The sequence below is a fragment of the Drosophila sechellia genome, chromosome 3L (assembly GCF_004382195.2).
Source record: "Drosophila sechellia strain sech25 chromosome 3L, ASM438219v1, whole genome shotgun sequence".
In the NCBI taxonomy this organism is placed as follows: Eukaryota; Metazoa; Arthropoda; class Insecta; order Diptera; family Drosophilidae; genus Drosophila; species Drosophila sechellia.
The window spans coordinates 18,826,386-18,843,395 of NC_045951.1; the positions used below are offsets into that span (position 1 = coordinate 18,826,386).

The 17,010-nt window shown below is 39.8% G+C and overlaps 2 protein-coding genes across 9 annotated transcripts in view; both read right to left on the reverse strand.

Annotated features, from left to right (window-relative positions):
* LOC6619343 (heparan sulfate 2-O-sulfotransferase pipe) overlaps positions 1–10,917 on the reverse strand; it is a 38,956-nt gene extending 28,039 nt beyond the window's left edge. For 4 of the 8 annotated variants that reach the window (XM_032717975.1, XM_032717976.1, XM_032717971.1 and 1 more), the window contains exon 1: positions 10,653–10,917. In XM_032717975.1, coding sequence (XP_032573866.1) covers positions 10,653–10,741 — 89 coding nt within the window. In that variant the 5' untranslated portion in view covers positions 10,742–10,917. The remainder of the gene's footprint in view (positions 1–10,652) is intronic. The other 4 variants (XM_032717973.1, XM_032717972.1, XM_032717977.1 and 1 more) reach the window with 2 other exon arrangements.
* A 2,640-nt stretch (positions 10,918–13,557) lies between these two features.
* The window catches only part of LOC6619346, a 67,113-nt gene continuing 63,660 nt past the window's right edge, over positions 13,558–17,010 (reverse strand). Inside the window, exon 14 of the mRNA XM_032718650.1 lies at positions 13,558–16,783. Coding sequence (XP_032574541.1) covers positions 16,437–16,783 — 347 coding nt within the window. The 3' untranslated portion in view covers positions 13,558–16,436. The remainder of the gene's footprint in view (positions 16,784–17,010) is intronic.

Here is a 17,010-nt window from a genome sequence, read left to right on the forward strand (position 1 = left end):
TTCATTTTGCTCGTTGAGCTCCCATTTAAATTTCCTTTGCGATTCCCGCATGTCAAATGAAAAGTGAACACGTGAGGTGAAGCTTCATTTGGCTTAGATTAACGCGGCTTGTAATTAAGTTGTAAAACCTACGTGCGGGCTTTTCAAGTATCTGCCCCCTCGCCGAGTTGCCCCTAAATTTCGCCTAGTACACACATAAAAGTCCTAAGTACACAACACATTTTTGGGTGGAGTAGTGGGAAACTTGTGGCACAAATGGAACTGGAAATTCATTAAGATCTGCTAAATTTTTACCTACACTTGCGGTGAGTAAGTGCCATATAATGTGTATACATTATTCAGAAGTTCAACATATAGAACATTTAACAATATATTCAACAATAAAAAATATTTTGAAATAGAAAGGAGAGATTTCTTCCTTCCGACTGCCGTTTCTTGCACTTATTATTATATGCTTCATAAGTTTTTTGTGGCTTTTATGAATCAATTCTACCCTTTTATCATTTGGAGGTGTTGCTGCTCGTGCAAGTGTGGCATGCAACAAATGTCGCTGGCAACATGTTGACGACGTCCATTAACACACTCCAGTTGTCATTTGTTTTACTGCCGGGCTAGAATTCGTATTTGGCCATGGAGTCGAGGTAGAAGAGATGTGTTGACAATTAACGAATTTCATATCATGGCCGTAAATCTGACGGTTTGCTGGAGTATGAAAGTCCCTTGACGAGCAGTGTGCCAAATTGCGTTTGTGGGTCAAATTGTAAACAATTAGCAGTTATGGTAACCGATTTCGCCGCGAAGGTTAATATTTAATGCCATAATGGAGCAATGAGAGCGGCGGATTTTGGAGGCGGCTAGGCTTGAGGAGCCATCCTAATGATAATGAACACTTTCTGCGGCTTATTCAGCTAAACGAATTAAAGTAGTTAAAAAGTGATACAAGTGAAGATTTATTTCTAATTGAGATCATTGCTGAATTGGTTATATATGAAAGCAAGATATAGTATTAAAGCAATTTCACCAGGAGTTCTCCTTATATTTGCCAACAGAATATTTCGACCAAAAAGCGGAAACCAGCAAAAGGCGGCAAGTAAGACGTTGACAGCTTTAAGCCCTCTTTCCCTTCCTTGCCTTCCCCTCTTTGACTTGCACCGAATGTTAATAACATTTTGTTGCAACAAAACCAGCAACAAACAAAATTTACGCACTCGACAACAGAGGCGAACAACTCGGCGGCTTTGTTGCTGTTGTCTCCATCGTTGTCGCTTCCTTTAACGAGCTCGTCCTTGTTGCAACCGGCGCACGTGACACGCCCAACGCCCCCCGCCCACCTGCAACGTTCGCCCCCAGCAGAGGCAGCCCAATTTCAGGACTCGGAGTCTCCTGCTCCTTGGCCTCCAACGCCATCTACATCTGAAGTCTGCGCCTCCGTGGGTGCTTACTTTTACTACTTGACGCTGTCATTTGCGGCATTGCAATTAATTTTTGGCTGCTCTCTCTGTGTACGTGTGTGTGTGTGTTTGTGGGCGGTGCGGGAAAAGGGGAGGGGCAAGGCGTACACACGAAAATGTTGCCATCAGTTGCCACAAAGAAAATGCATGATTTGCACAGTCTTAAGAAAATACTATTTAATGTTTATTTGAGAATTTTCCTAACATGAATGTATGTAAATATATTCGCAATATTTAAATATATCCCCCGAATTTTCTCTCGGTGCATGGAATAAGAACATGAGGGCGGTATCGGGCCAAACAACTTGGCTCACTAATTCCTGATCTCTGGCCGACCGAGCAACAACTGCATCCGACTGGAGGCGCAGTAGGGATAAGGTGGCGCCTCCCCAGTTGTCAAACGCTTCTCATTTAACGCCTGCCTGGACTCCAAAGTGAAATCAGGGAGAGGGGTGAAATATGTATTGTGTAGCGCGTTGGAAACTGGAGCTGGCTTTTCCGAGCTACCCTGGCCATGATAAGCATTTGCATTGTCATTATTTTACCTGAAACGACTTGCGGCGAGGAAACTGATATTGACAAAGATAGTTTACAGATAATTTTCCAAAGACTAGGCAAAGAGCCTTGAGCTCAGGTTGTTTGATATGGAAAATTGAGATGACGTTTTAGTTGGGGGTGGAGAAACTCATGAAAGCGTTGCACTGATGCAGATGATTTTTTCTGAGCGTATTAATCTGAAATAATAGAGACTAAGTTTCATCGCCGAAACTCTTAAATATATGGCAGTAACAATGTGAAACCACTTTTATTAAGCGAAATGGAAAGGGATATGGATATTTCCAAGGGATCTTAGTACACCTATTGCAACTCCAAGCCAACACCAATTAAATCCATTATGGCAGGAAAACTAACCCCAAGGTAGCTAAATCGGAGCCCCTTGAATTTTCTCTGCCGATGGCGAAGACGTAAGGGGAGAATCCTTTCTCCACGGTCGCTCCACAATCCCCATTGGCCACATTCGCCAATTTGCGTTAACCAAAACCCGCTTTTTAGATGGGCTCACCTGAAAAGGTGGGAGGGTGCTTAGGTATTATGTATTTGTATCACTCATTGACTTTCACATGGCGAACCCGATCCGATTTTCTGCTCATTTGTGATGTAAAAAGAGCGCGCCGCCTGACAGAAACTTGCCATTCAAATTGGTGTCAACCAGTCAACTGGACGCCAAAGAAAGTGGCGCCACGGACCAGGCGAAATGCACTGGAAAAAATATCAGTCATCTTGCATCGTGACACAAACCCTTCGGTCTAAATCAATCTCTTTAGGCCAAATTCCCTTTTCTGTCTTAAACAAGTTTTGCTGAGGCAACAACGTGCAGCATTGGAAAAAGACAATTTGAATAAAAAATAATCTGGTATTAACTTTGGCGACATTTTTCCTTGTTTGGCAGCTGTTTTCGCTGTTCGCTGTCTTTTCGCCACCGCCCAGCAAAGATCTCCGACTTTTTCCCGTCCATAGCCGCAGTCTGAATTCGAGTAACAGTTTTAGCCAGAGGCGATGCCAAAAGTAGGTCGCCAGCGTCGCTGCAACTTGTTTAACCGGCGACCGAAGGAAAAACTCGCTCCGCACATAAAAGTCGCAGAGCGAAGGAACGAAAGGCGGAAAAAATGGATATGCATCCTGGGGGACATCTTTGGGTGCACTAAGACTAAGCTGCATTAAAATTAAATTTTATCTGCAATTTTATTTGCCTGTCGGAGGCGTTCTCTTGTTTTCGCACAAGGAAGAGATAGTGTGCAAATTAATTAAGCAATTCAATTTCCCTCGCAGGTATTTGTCTGTCGTATGTTTGCCATTGCATTTATGTTAATTGGAAGTCATTGGAAGCGAGAAAGGATGTTGGCCATTGCGAGCGGTTGATTTACACAGCAAATAGTTCTGAGACATTTGGCTCCTAGTTTAGTTTAAGTGCTATAATCAGCCGGAACAGGAAACTCAATTAATCCAGCTTGACATTTATTTATTGGCCTGCATTTCAGGGAGTCACTTCAAAATATGTTTTTGGGCTCACCTCTTTTTAAATGTGCCACTTGATTATTTTTTTTTAATTTGTAAGCAACTCAGTTGCTGGTGTGCAATACCTCTTCATAACTACTATTTGCTATTGGTTTCGAATAGAAAATCCCGTTGAACATTAATCTGAGCTTCTCGTGGCCCGGCTAATTAAAAGTATGCTCGACGTACGGGAGGGATTAAACTAAGCTCTGGCATTATCATAGAAATGCAGACGGACAAAGCAAACAAAAGATGTGAGCTGAGCCAGCGCTAAACTAAACTCAGCTGGCATCTTCGGCTTTTGTTTAGTGAAAGGCAGGCGAGCAGCACCTGCTGCACCTGCCACATGAGGAAGGCCCCACCTAATATGAAAACAGTGCTTCGGCACTCCAAAACTGTGGCAGTGGAAAGTACACGCACAGCTGGTGACCTCGACAGGGCATCTTTCGTCACTGATTGCTCACCCGAATCCAAATACTCCAGACATACATGCATGTCTTGGCCATAGAAATGAAAAATTGTTGGCCAAAACCACCCCAGCTCACTCCCTTTCAGGTGGCGGCAACAAAACGAAATGATAGCAAGATTTATGATTTTGGAACATGATGTTCGGTACATGTCCGATAAGCGATCCGAAACGAAGGCATCATTAAAATCAATTTTGATGCTCCAACCTCCTTTCACCGACCATCATCGAGCACTGAGTTCCGAGTAACAGCTGCCACATGCGGGGGCACGGGAGTGGGGCAACACTGGATTGCCACGCTTATTGGGGGTGTTTGGTGGCAGGTTACTACATCCGTCCGACATTCATTAGGGATCAATTTAGCTTTCTTTACGTAGCAATTTCAATTCGTTAACTCTTTCGTCGGCCGGCAATTCGTGCAATCAAATCAGGGCTTTAATGATCCATAAAGTCAATGGCATTATTTTTGCGATTGTAAGCTATCAAACAATTTGTAAGGATTGCTTTCATTAACAAAAGTGAGGCCAATCGGTGGGGGGTAGTCGGGGATATGTAAATAAAATGAGTGTTTAAACATACTTAATATATTTATAGTCCTATATTTGTTATGTACTATTTGGTTACTTTAATTGAAATTTTGAAAAGTGGCCATAAGCATTTTATTTGCAGCCTTTGTAGCAACTTATCTGTTGAAAACTAACTAGTATATGACTGCACTTAGCATACCATTATTCCCAATCGGGATCCTCAATCTGGCACGTTTGCAACATCATATTTAGATCCCCATCAGTTTTTCCAGTGGCTTGAGCATCGTAAACCTCAATTATCTGTGGGACATAATAACCCTAGTCTTTAGTCCCGATGGCCGTTTAAAGCTGGAATAACCACTTCGAGAAAAGGCAGTCAAGATTTCAGTGTTTTCCACACTTACTGGTCTAACCTAGGCCAATCCCAATCCCCCAGGCAATTAAAAGACCGCAGAGAGCGCAATAAAAAAAATATTTAATTATAGATCCTCCTCGAGCCGTGGACCGATTTTCCGTTTGCGGTTCGGTTCGGTTCGGTTCAGTTCGGTTCGGTTCGGTTTAGCCTAAAAGCCAGTGGAGGCACATGAGTTGGCCGGGCTGTTTCATGTGGTCATTACGTCATGATGCAGCTTTTGGCTTTGGAGTGGCACAGTCAAAAGACCGGCGGTATGGTTGCACATATAAAACGGGCGAGGAAGGCGGAAAATGGGGAAAAACTTGTAAGTCGGGGCAGACAAAAACCGCATATTTGTCGTGAGCATTTTGCTACAATTTCAATTTTGGCCTGGTCCATTGTCGGGGGTCGGTTTCTAGATTGCACTCTTTATATGCTCGCGAATCTTGTAGTCTCACTTAGTTTTCTGGCCAGGCGTTGCCTTCGCCTTTTTGTTGCGACTACTCGACTTTGCCAGCATTTGAAAGTGCATTTGTTTCGGTCTTGGCCAATATTTGCCAACTATCAAACTGGTTTATTGCAGTTTTTCATCCAGTTTCTTGAGCTTTGACGAAATGGCCTTTTCTGGCGAGTCTGTTCGACTTCTCAAGTGCAAGGGAGAGGCACACACAAGTTAATAAAATATTTTAACTTTTTGTTCACCTGTATTCTAAGTTGTACTAGATATTACCAATTATTCTTCATGTGCATTTTTTTCTTACAAACTAGTTACTTAATTCCAATTAACACCGAAAGTTCTCTGAACGCTTGACTGGCGGAAAAGTGAAAATAATCATAAATGCGCCCGCTAATTGGAGTTCAATGCTTTCACCTGATGGCCACGAAGAGCACCGCCCACCTGGGGATCTATCTCTTGGGATCCCAGACATGTCCCACCGTTAAATATTCTGCTCGCCCAAGTAGCTGGTGCCCATAAATCTTCGCAGTTTGCCGGCTGTAAAAAGTGATTTACATACTCGAGGTATTTACCAAGTTCGGATCTGAAGCTAAGCGTTAACTCACTTTCGCTGTGTTAGAGTGAAGAAGCGGCAGATAAATTAAATTCAATTTTGCCTCGTCTGCATTTGGCAAACTTAAAAAAGAAAAAAAAACGTACGGATACGGTCGCAAAAAAAGTAAACACACACATTTTGCTTTTTATTCACATTTAGCTTGGTTTCTTATTTATAGCATTTTGCATGCATATTTGATCAAAAACAATCAAATTTTATGAGAAAGTACGAGTAACAACATCTTTATATGTTTGGGGAAAAACATAAATTGAAAGGAGGTTTATGTGCTTTTTCAAACATTTTATGCATTGCATAAAGATAATTTTTATGAAAGTCTTTTCGGCCAAGGAAGTGCCTAAATAAATTAGGGGACCATTTTGGCTGTAGTGCTATTAATGAGTTTTCTTCATTGTTTTTATCAGCGCGGTGAAAGGGTAATTAGTTGATGATCATTTGTCCGAAACTGAAAAGATGCGCCAGGTGGGTCGTATTAGCTATTGTATACCCTTGAAAAAATAAAAATACAACTTAGGCCCTCAACTTAGCCCTATGATAAGTTTGACTAGCCTTTACCTTGATTACTCCCATGACTCATTACTCCATGACTGATTACTCCCAAAGCTCAATAACTTTGAACTAGATCGACCTCCAAACTAACTCCACCTTTCGTTCAACTTCACCTTTTGGCCCACCAATTTACACCTGGCAAACTTGAAACTTGAAGTCCGTCACAAGACGAAAAGAAAAATTCATCATTGTCATCATCACTTGGCTGTTACGCATTGCTGGCCACGCCCCCTTGTCCCGCAGCCCATATTTGTAAATCAAGTGAAAGCTATACACATAATTTTCAACTTGTCTGCTGCGTCTGGGTATTTCTCTGCGCTTGTTTTATTTTTAGCCGAAAAGTGTTGCACTTTTTTCACATGATGGTATTAATTAGCTTTGGCTTTGGCTTTCTTGAAGAGCCTCCGTAATACATAAACTATGCTAAAAATAATGCGAATTTTTTTAGCATTTTGTATTTGCCACTCTCTGCATTCGACCGTTTTTTACATAATGTAGAAAAACTGTTTCGTGGGAGAGGGCGTTGTTTTTTATGTCCACACAGTCATAACCGAAGTTTTTGTTTTTATGGCCAACTAATAACAGCCACATAGTTAGAGACTACCGGTGGGCGTTTGTTGCTCTCCGAAATTGGCCCAGTAAAATTGCCGGTCATCTCTTCTGAAAGGTGCTAAACGGCTGCGGTCATAAATTGCTATAATGTTTACAAAACATGTGAATATTTTGTGGGCTTTCACTTGCCAAAAGTTGCGTGCGAAATTATCAGTGAAAATGGTAGCCAAATGTGGGCAGAGGGCCTACAATTTCACCTGATCATGAGGGTTAGGTGTGAAGTTTTAGGAAAATTGTGTAAAATACGGGCTTAAAAGCACCCAAAGTGTGCTCTTGTTATTCTCTAAACTTTGGTTTCTGTTTAAACTATTTGAAAATATAATTGGAAAGGTAAACATAGCATATTAAAGAGCTAAGTGTGTTTTTGGCACAGCTAATAATTTTGAAAATAATTTTTTATATAAAATAATCGAATTTAATTTAATATACATTTTTGTTTGGTTGTTGAAAATCCTGAACGTGTAAACAAGATTGTGTAAGCGGAAAATAAACTCGTAAAGACTTACTTCTTTCATTCTTTTTTAAAAATATTTTCCTAAATATTTGTAAATAAAAAAAATAGGTAAAAAGAGAGAAAGTCGTGTATTTAACCCTACGGCTATAAATTGGTTTTTTTCTTAGTGTGTGAAGAAAGACATTTTAATTGCAGTTTAAAAACATAAAATTTAGCACATATATATGTTTTTGTTAATAATTATTTTTTAATTTGCCACCCGCCGCAAACGGACAGCAATAATTAACTTTCCCGCGGGCCACCGGCAGCGTGTAAAATTCCCAATATGCATCATTTCCACTGCAGAAAGACAGGCAAAATAAAACAAAACGGCATGCAAAACTCGAAAGAAAATGAAGAAAAGAAAAACAAATCACATCACTGAATATAATTACCAAAGAGTGAGTGACTGCATGTCGTGGCGCCCAGAGAAAGAAAGAAACTGGTAAGAAAGAGAAGAATTGCTGAGAAAGGCGCACAGAAGAAAGACTTGTAGACTCGGCAGCGAAGAGCCAGCTACAGTCTTTTCAAGCCCGGCTTGAGTCTTCGCCCTCTTTCTCCGCACTTTGTAGCCGCTTTTGGGGGCGTTCTAAATAATTTCTGTCACGCTTCGGCTTGCAGTGAAAATAAGAGTGAGTTTTGTATTAGGTAAGCCCTAATCCAAATGGAAAGCAAATCAGAAACGTAATTTATGCTAATTCGGAAGAAATTATTGCATAACTGCACTTCATTCCACTCATTGAGCGTATAATTGTCATTGACTTTTAAAATCGATTCGAATCGATTCCGATTCTGACTGATTTTTCTCAACTGGGTGCAACGAACCCATTTTCTACGTATGCTCATTTATCGCGTGTCCGGATAATGAAGCTGCCAAACATCTGTCGGCGAGTTATTTAAGCAAAACCAATTAATTTCATTAATTAATATCAATTTGAGAGCGTACAAAAGAATTGTGCAAATAACGACGCAAGTATACGCAGCAATATGGCTGCGAATTTATGTTTGTATGTTTCTCTGCAGGACAATTCGTATCTGTTGCGATAAATCATATACATATTCAAATATTTTCACTATTTTGTTGTGCAAATGGTAAGATTACTCGTCTCACTAAGTCCCCTGGCCATCGGAAATGGATAAAAAATAAATGTTTACCTGATTGATTGGCAGACTGACTGATTGGCCAACTGATTGACTGAGAGTTTGCAGCTGCATGAAATTGTCAAAACGAGCGTGAAATTTATGCTTCAGCCAGCGGTAATCACAGAAAGTATCACACATATCTACATTTAAGCCATGTGTTTAATTAATGCCAGTAATTCATACATTTAATGTAATAATTTGTTCTGCAAATAAACGGCAAATGGGCCGAGCTGCGCAAAAATTAATGAGGGCTTAATAGCAAAAAAGGAGTTATTTGACTTTGATATCTTGCAGGAACTTAATAAGTGGAAAAATGTTTAAATAAAATAATACATAAATGTATGTTGTTGATCCAATTTGCCTTTAGCTTGAGCTAAAGCCACAAGTATTCACAAGTATTAGCTGTGAGCCATGACTTCGCCACGTTTTGCCTTAATGAAAAGCAAATTCTCACACCCTTTTAAAAAGTCAACAAAAACGGAAAGAAATAGTTTCCCAAAAGCCAATTAGCCCATAACATGTGTAGTCGGTCGGTATATCATTAGTTTACATCTCGACGCACTCGTTGCAACAAATTTGGCCATACAAACGGAAAAACGAGCGAATCTTGCACAATAGCGGACGCAGTGGCTGAGTTCTCTGGCCTAAACACCTTTTAATAGCCAAAATTGTTATGGGCGGCCGCAGAAACCGCCGGCCGCCGGCCGTCGACCATCAACCATCGACTAATGAGCGGGCAGTCAAGTCGGGGGCTCTTAACTTTTATCTGAGCTGACTTGGCCCGAACTTGGGTTCTGTAAAAGGCCAGAACAAACACCGAAAAATGCAGGCCCACACAATGCAGTGGCAGGAATGGTGGGAGGATGGATGGTGGTAAGACACGGCTCTTTTGGCTACTTGAAATAGTTGAAGTGAGCTCGGCTTTTGTGGTTTTCCTCCTCTTCATCTGCCGCCCCGAGGTGCTACACCAAATGAATTATGAGAAGAATTGAGAATGAAAAACGCAATAAAAAATAGAAACAAGATTGTAGCTTTTAACTGGAGCAGAGATTGAAAAAACGTCAGCCGCAACTGCACAGAGCGAAGTTATTGAAACATTTTAAATTAAAAAGCTTAAATACTTGCTTTTAATAAGTCTTCAAAATATTAGAAAATATTTTAAAAGTATTTTTTATCGGATTTATTGAAACATTTTAAATAATTTTATGATAAATAATAGACCGTTTTCTTGTACTTAAAAATTGTTGAAAATATTTTCAATTATACATAAGCTCATATCAGCATTCGTAATAATTTTTCATGTGTACAAATAGCTAAATTGAAAGTACTCAATCAATTTTCAAACATTATAAAGTTAATAATTATCAGACTGCTATAAATAGTTGGATGATATAATGAATTAAATATTATATATTAAATATATGGCTTTGAGTTATTTATATTATCATAAAGCTCGTTGATCTACATATACCCATCTAAATCGTTGAGATCCATATTAAGTTAAAGATCAACAAATCCATTTCTTCTAGTGTAGCTGCAATTAATTTACTGGCTGCCACTACTTAAAGTTTGGAGTTTTTATTTAATTGTATTTATCAAATGCAACGACCCTGAAACGCTATCTCTTTTAGCCAGCTGCGAAAACGGAAAGTTAAGCGCTTTTTATGGAGAATCGAGAGCAGATTATTTTTAATCTTTTGCGCTGCGGCGAACGCAATCTTCGATCTACCAACTCGATTTCGATTCCCTGGCCATTCAATGGCAATTATGACCGGTTTTCAATTAAACTGAAACTGGAACTCAATTGCATTTCCCCTGTGAAACGAACACCGTTCTCGAGTGAAAGAAATCTTTTCTCCGCCGCCTTTTTCTCGTGTGGAGATCTCACTTACCGCTTGGGATACGGTATGCGCCGGTATTTGAAGGCGTTTTCCACATCGCGCAGTTTCATTTTGTACGATCGTTCGGCGTTCAGAGACATCCAATGTCAATTACACAAAAACACAATCGCTTGAGATCTTAGTTCTCGCAGACCTTTCTTGGCCGAAAGAATTTTCCGGTCGGCACTTGAGTTCACTTTAATTCCGATTCACGACTCGAAGACTTAGAGATATAGACGTCCGTAGAGCTCGGCGATCGCGGCTTGACTGAATGTTCCTGGGGGCACTTGGCCGCCTTTTTGGCCAACTTTAAGATGTTGGCAGCGGCGGCTTACCACTGTTTGCTTTTACCATTTTCTTCGACTCTCTTTGGCTCTGTTTATTCGCTCTTTCGATCGCTCTTTGTTCGCGGGCTGACTGATTTCGTGGGGACGTGACTGTAGCCCATTTGTCTGTGGCAACATTTTTATTATTACCCCACCATCTGACAATAATCTACTTAGACATATTTATTTAGGTCGTCCAAACAGCGTAGTGTCTTTATTCTCCGCGCAAGGAATCTAATTTTGGGCACTTGTTTCAATATCCTCTATTGGATCAGTTGGTTTTCCAACCTCAATGGTAATTTGTTCGATTGAATAGAACATATTGCGTGTGATCCAAACCACGTTGGCAAAAAGAAGAAGTTTAGTTTTTTCTATTTCTTCTTAGAGGAAGGGAGAATTAGAATTAAAAACAGGTTTACCTTTGAACCCATCCCCCCAACTGGACAGTCGAAAAGTTGACCTTCCCGCTTTTGTAATTTCCATCGATTAGTTTTGGCCATTCGTACAGAAATAAGCGATTTTCGCCTCGTTCGTTAGCCAACTTCGGGATCTAAGCTTAATTTTTGCCAAACTCAAATCTATAGTTCCTACAAGAGCTGGATTCCGCGATCCCCGCACTTGCTGTCCACAAAGCTAAGCTCATTGACCCTTATTCAACTGTTGACTCTTATGGCACAGTGGCTCAAATAAATCTTTTTTCAGATTAAATTAGAACATTATAGCATTACATTTTTTTTTAAATAAATTTATAATATATTTCAAGTTATAAGTCTGTGTTATCATATATTGCTTTAAATTACCCTTTTCAGGTACCATAACTTTTCACTCTCACTGTAACTGACTTGTCCACTAACTGGCGTCAGACGGCTGTCGACTTTAAGCGTTTACCCACAACTATCTGCATAGGTCCACATTTTTAGGACCGACAAAAAACTGATTGTTTAGTCTTATTAAACTTTTTTTATTTCAGCAACAAGTTGAAAATTCGTGTAAATTTCTCGATAACAATGACAAAAAAAAGGAAAAACGCCAGCCTCAACATAAAAACAGGCAAAACATAAAAGTAAAATTAAAACGAAATGCGTTGGCGGCACATGTCTTGTGTTTATCTGGTAATAATTAAAGGTATTTCAGCATTTAGTACCAAGAAAGTGAGTAGCTAAAAAGCTGCAAAGTTGCATTGATGACTGTCCAAATCGACGGAGATAATTGAGCTATCTGAATTATCAGACTCTTTCTCCGATTTCGAAACTCGAAAGTCGACGAGTTGTTAGGCTGTCGGTTTTCGGGTTAAGCTTATCAGCTGTCCAATTGTGGTTGCTCACAGTAAGTTGGCTATATCTTTTTTGCTGCCAACTGTCCCTTTGTGGCTGTGCCGATTGCGCTGAGCTGGCCAACTCGATTGTAAACAACATTGCAATTGGCCCTAGGTGCAAACACAAATAGCTGATTGTGTGAGTTTGTGGCAGGTGTGTGTATATATTATATTTGGCCAATACTCGCCAGTGTATTTTATGCAGCGAGGTTGTCCATGGTAATTGGTTGGCATGTTTAATACATCCGTTTAAATATATTAAAGGAATTTAAAATCGTATTTGGTAGATATAAAATATAAATTCGAAATATAATTAGTTACGCAAATTCTAAATTAATTTATATGTATATATTAAGTGTAAGTGCGTACAATATAGCAAATAATTTCAACAATTTCTATTGAACTAGACTGAATATCTGAATTAGATATATATATTAGATGTAAATTAATGACTACGTCAAAAAAAGAACTGCATAAGTATTAACTTTAATAGCCAGATACTTAAATGTGTTAATAATAAATAAAAGCAATAAACATACTAGTTATTAGTTTGATAATCTGTAATAATGCCAAAATACATACATCCAAGGTAGATCCCTCCATTAAATTTGATTATGCTTTGGTATTTTATGTTTTAAATATTTACTTTGATATCAAACTTACTGCAAAAACTCCTTTACCACGCCTCGTTAGCGATTTCCGGTCCTTTTGTCGCCCACGCCCATCAAAGCCATTTTGGCCAAGTCCACGGGCCAGAGTTGCCAGGGCCAGAAACAGAGCTGCCGGCCATGAACACGGAGTCAGAGAACTGGGGAATCCGAGGGAGGAGGCGGAATCTGTGGAATATAGAGCACACACCACACGAGCACCAGGGCGGTGGCTTATGTTTTATGCGGGCTCAGCGAGGGCGAGACGGGGGACATGGAAAGCCCATAGCCACAACGCGATCCCACGGCCAATCCGAGTTCCGACCGGTGAGAACACACGCCTGGAGCTGCCGGCTTGGCTTGGCTTTAACAGCATCTCGTTCGATGTTCCGAATTTTCGAGGATGTCCACCGATTGCTGCCCGGATGCGGGCAATCAAAATCTGTGGCCTACTTGACTGCCAGCTATTTGGACACGATTTGAGTTCGCCTTAGTTTGGCCAACGGTTTTCCCCCGAGCGTCAAACGGAACAGTTGGCATTCCACCCACCCACTAAACACCCCATCCATTCCCCCCGAATATCAAACACCCAACCCACTCACCCACTTTAGCAATTTTGGTGCGCTGTGTTCAGTTTCATTTTTTTATCGGTTTTATTTTGCTTAAAGTTCCTTTTGGTTTTAATTGTCTTGGTTTTAAATACTCGTTTCATCTATTTGATTCAGTGCGTCATTAACTTAAGGTTTCCATTTCATATACGTATAATATCTCTATATAAATATTTGGTTTAGTTTTATTTATCATACAAGTGAAACTTACGCTATCGAACGGCGAAAAGAAATGAAAATCGGGGGAATTCAGAAAGGGAACTTAAGACATGATCTCCTTTCTGGAATTTCTCATTGGGTCACTTTTTTCAGTTTTTTTAGTTTTTTCGGTTTTTAATTAAATATGCGTTGACTGTACGCAGTTTGACTATTTACACAGCTGTCTGCATTATATTGTTATTTACCATCGCGCAGCGTTTTCTTCTCGTTTCGTTTTTGAACATTTCAAATAAATTATATGCAATGTTTTATGTGCGGTCATAATTCAATTTCTCCAACCCACGCCGCCCCCCACTTTTTACTAATTTTTTATCTTTGAATTCTACTTTAAACACAGTTGGCACAGAAATTTCCATAGTTTGGTTTGGTTGAGAGAAGGAACTGAACCGAACTGATGATTGAGATGATGTGAGTTTGTGTGAGTGACAATGGTGGCCAACGAAGTAGTTACAGCATTTTAGCCGGGCTTAAAGCTAACTATTTAAACGCCCTGCCAGCCGTGTTTTCGATTTTTGTCCTCAATTGGCGGCAGTAAAAATGCATTTTTGGCCTATGCGCCTTTTTTAATTAATTTCATTTCCTTTCGCTCTCGTATATGTTTCAGTATTATTTTATCTCTTATTCGAATGTGTGTAAAATATCCTATATGTGTATGCTATGCTGTGTGTCTGAATATAATAACTAACTGCTCGTTTTTTATTAAATTGTACAAAGTGCGTTTTGTTAAATTTTCTTTCTTTCTTTTTTAGCTATAAATATTTAGGTTATTTGCTATCAAAAAATCCCAACCGAAAATATTTGATTTAATTTATGTATATATTTCCATTTACTTTTTATGCTGGCTAAATCATATATTTTTTATACACACGCTTTTCGGCAAAGTTTCATTCGAGTTGAAATTTTAATGGGTTTTTATGGATGTGGACTCTGCCGGCGTTGGCAGAGGTTCTTAAATTTTTAAAATTCCCACTGCAGCCAGTATTTGCTTTGCTTTCAGTATTCAGTTTCATAATTTTTGCCCTAGTTCAGTGTCTATAAAATAAAGTACTTATGTCCTTTTTCCGCTTCTTCTTGGTGTTGTTTGCTTAATCCTACTGCAACTGCCAAAAGTTTGATTGTTTATATGGGTTATGAGCCGTGTCCTAAATGGTAGTTTTGCATACAGTATATTATTATTCTTCGCTCGTAGTTTTTACAAAGTCTATTAACTTTAGGAATGTTACTCACTGCAGCTACTTAAGGGGAATCGGTTTGTGTTCAAATTACGAACATAAATGCTGACGCAAACCAGTGATTGCTCGACAGAAATATTTACATTGATTGTTTTGTTGTTTTGTTGTCTAATCCTTTGGCAGTTCTCTCGATTAAGTGCAGTGAACATATCTCTGGTTTGGAGCTCTACTTAATTCATTAATAACAATTGCATTTAATTAACTTGCTGTATCGACTTGTATATAATAAACCACTAGGTGATGTCCTTTGCTTATGTGTGTTTGTGCTGTACGATAATAACAGAAAAGTGCTGCCTCTTAGTTGACTAGTTAGCTACTAGCTAGTACCTATACAATATACGCCTCCGGTTCTGAGTACTCGTCATGTAAATGCTTCGACGTTAAACATAGTGTTTAAACATAGTTCAGTATGTGCATGCCTTAGATCACAACACTGTAGAGATTACCCTCGACCTTTCCCAACTCCTCTCCAATCGCTGCTAACAGTTTTTTGCCTAGTCTAACCGCTTAAAATTAGTGTCAGACGCATAGTGCCCTACGCATAGGGATCTGCTCTTTGAGTTGCTCTTCTATACAATTTTATTGTAGTTCATGATCTTCCATTTAGTTGCTAAATGTCATTGGATTACTTCCTTTAATGGGTGCTGTGTGCTATGTGGTAATATGCCGAAGTCATCTACGAGCCGCCCACGAATTGTTGTTCTCTAGCTGATCTAACTGGTTTAAAGGTACCTAATTTACAATAGTTTTATGTCCTCTTTTTGTTTGTGTATGTAGTCCTAAACTGAAAAATTGTTAACTCTCATAATCAAACTAAAGCCCAATTATGTAAAGGTCAAAACGGGCTACCATGTGACTAGCAATAAATTCATATTACTCGAACATTTTGAGTTTTTAAAAGTGGTGAGTGATCAGTTTTGATTTAAATTTGGAAACCTTTAATGTGTGCAATTATAAAGATTTTTAATTTGAACTCAAAGATAATTTTTTAATATTGAAAGAATAATGATAGGACATAAAGATCGAAATACCTTAAAAAAGTTCTTACGGTGCACAATCCTGACTCTCTCAGAGCTTTTAAATTATTTATGCTTAAAGTTAAATAATATATACAAAGTAAAAAGCATTAGCAACTCAATAACAGCATTTTCCTTATGACTACATACACACAACTTCGCTAGTGCGCAATTTGTTACTCCCAGAAGCGTTTAGAAAAAGTTATCGGCTTAAAATGTAGGTTCATTTAGTGTTCTCATACCTCCAGGCGTCGACTCTGTATCTTTAAAATCTCCAGGCCAGATTTTGAACGGGATCAGCGGACTGATCCATCGGTCAGGCCAGCTCCATGGAAAGCTCCACATGATCATAGGGGATGCTACAACCGGCGGCAACACATCACACGGTGGTCTCCCGGTCCACGTGGATATATTCGACCGGCTGTAGTCCGTGTCAGGAGGCCGGATCGATGTACAGCGCCTCCTTCTTAAAGTCCTTCTTCAGGGTACCGATGCTGGCGGCGGAGACGTTGCCGTTGCTCGCTCCGTTCATGAACCCGATGCCCACGCCCATCCCGCCCACGCCCATTCCGCCCATGCCGCCCACTCCGGCGCCCTTCTGCACCACCGACTTTTTCCGCTTCCTCATCAGCCCGAACATGCAGAATATCAGGCAGGCGGTCAGGGCTGCTGCAATGCATCCAAGTGCGGCGAAAACTCCGCCCGGCAGTTCCAGCAACTTGCGAGCGGTGCCGCACTCCTCCTCCGACTCATCGAAACCGCTGGGGCAGTTGTGGTGGCCTGAAAAGGAGAGATTACAGGGACACTTTTAGAAAAAAACGTCACTTCTTAGGAGCAATACATCTGTCCCAGTTTTCTAATCAGAATATTGATATCATTGTTATCACCCCAAACGGTCTTAGTCTTAGTGCGTTAAAGCGTTACATATTTAAGCAGTTTCATCAATGCAATCCCTAGTTGAATGTATCTTTTTTATTATGCATATAGTTTCAAATAGAGCTTTTGAA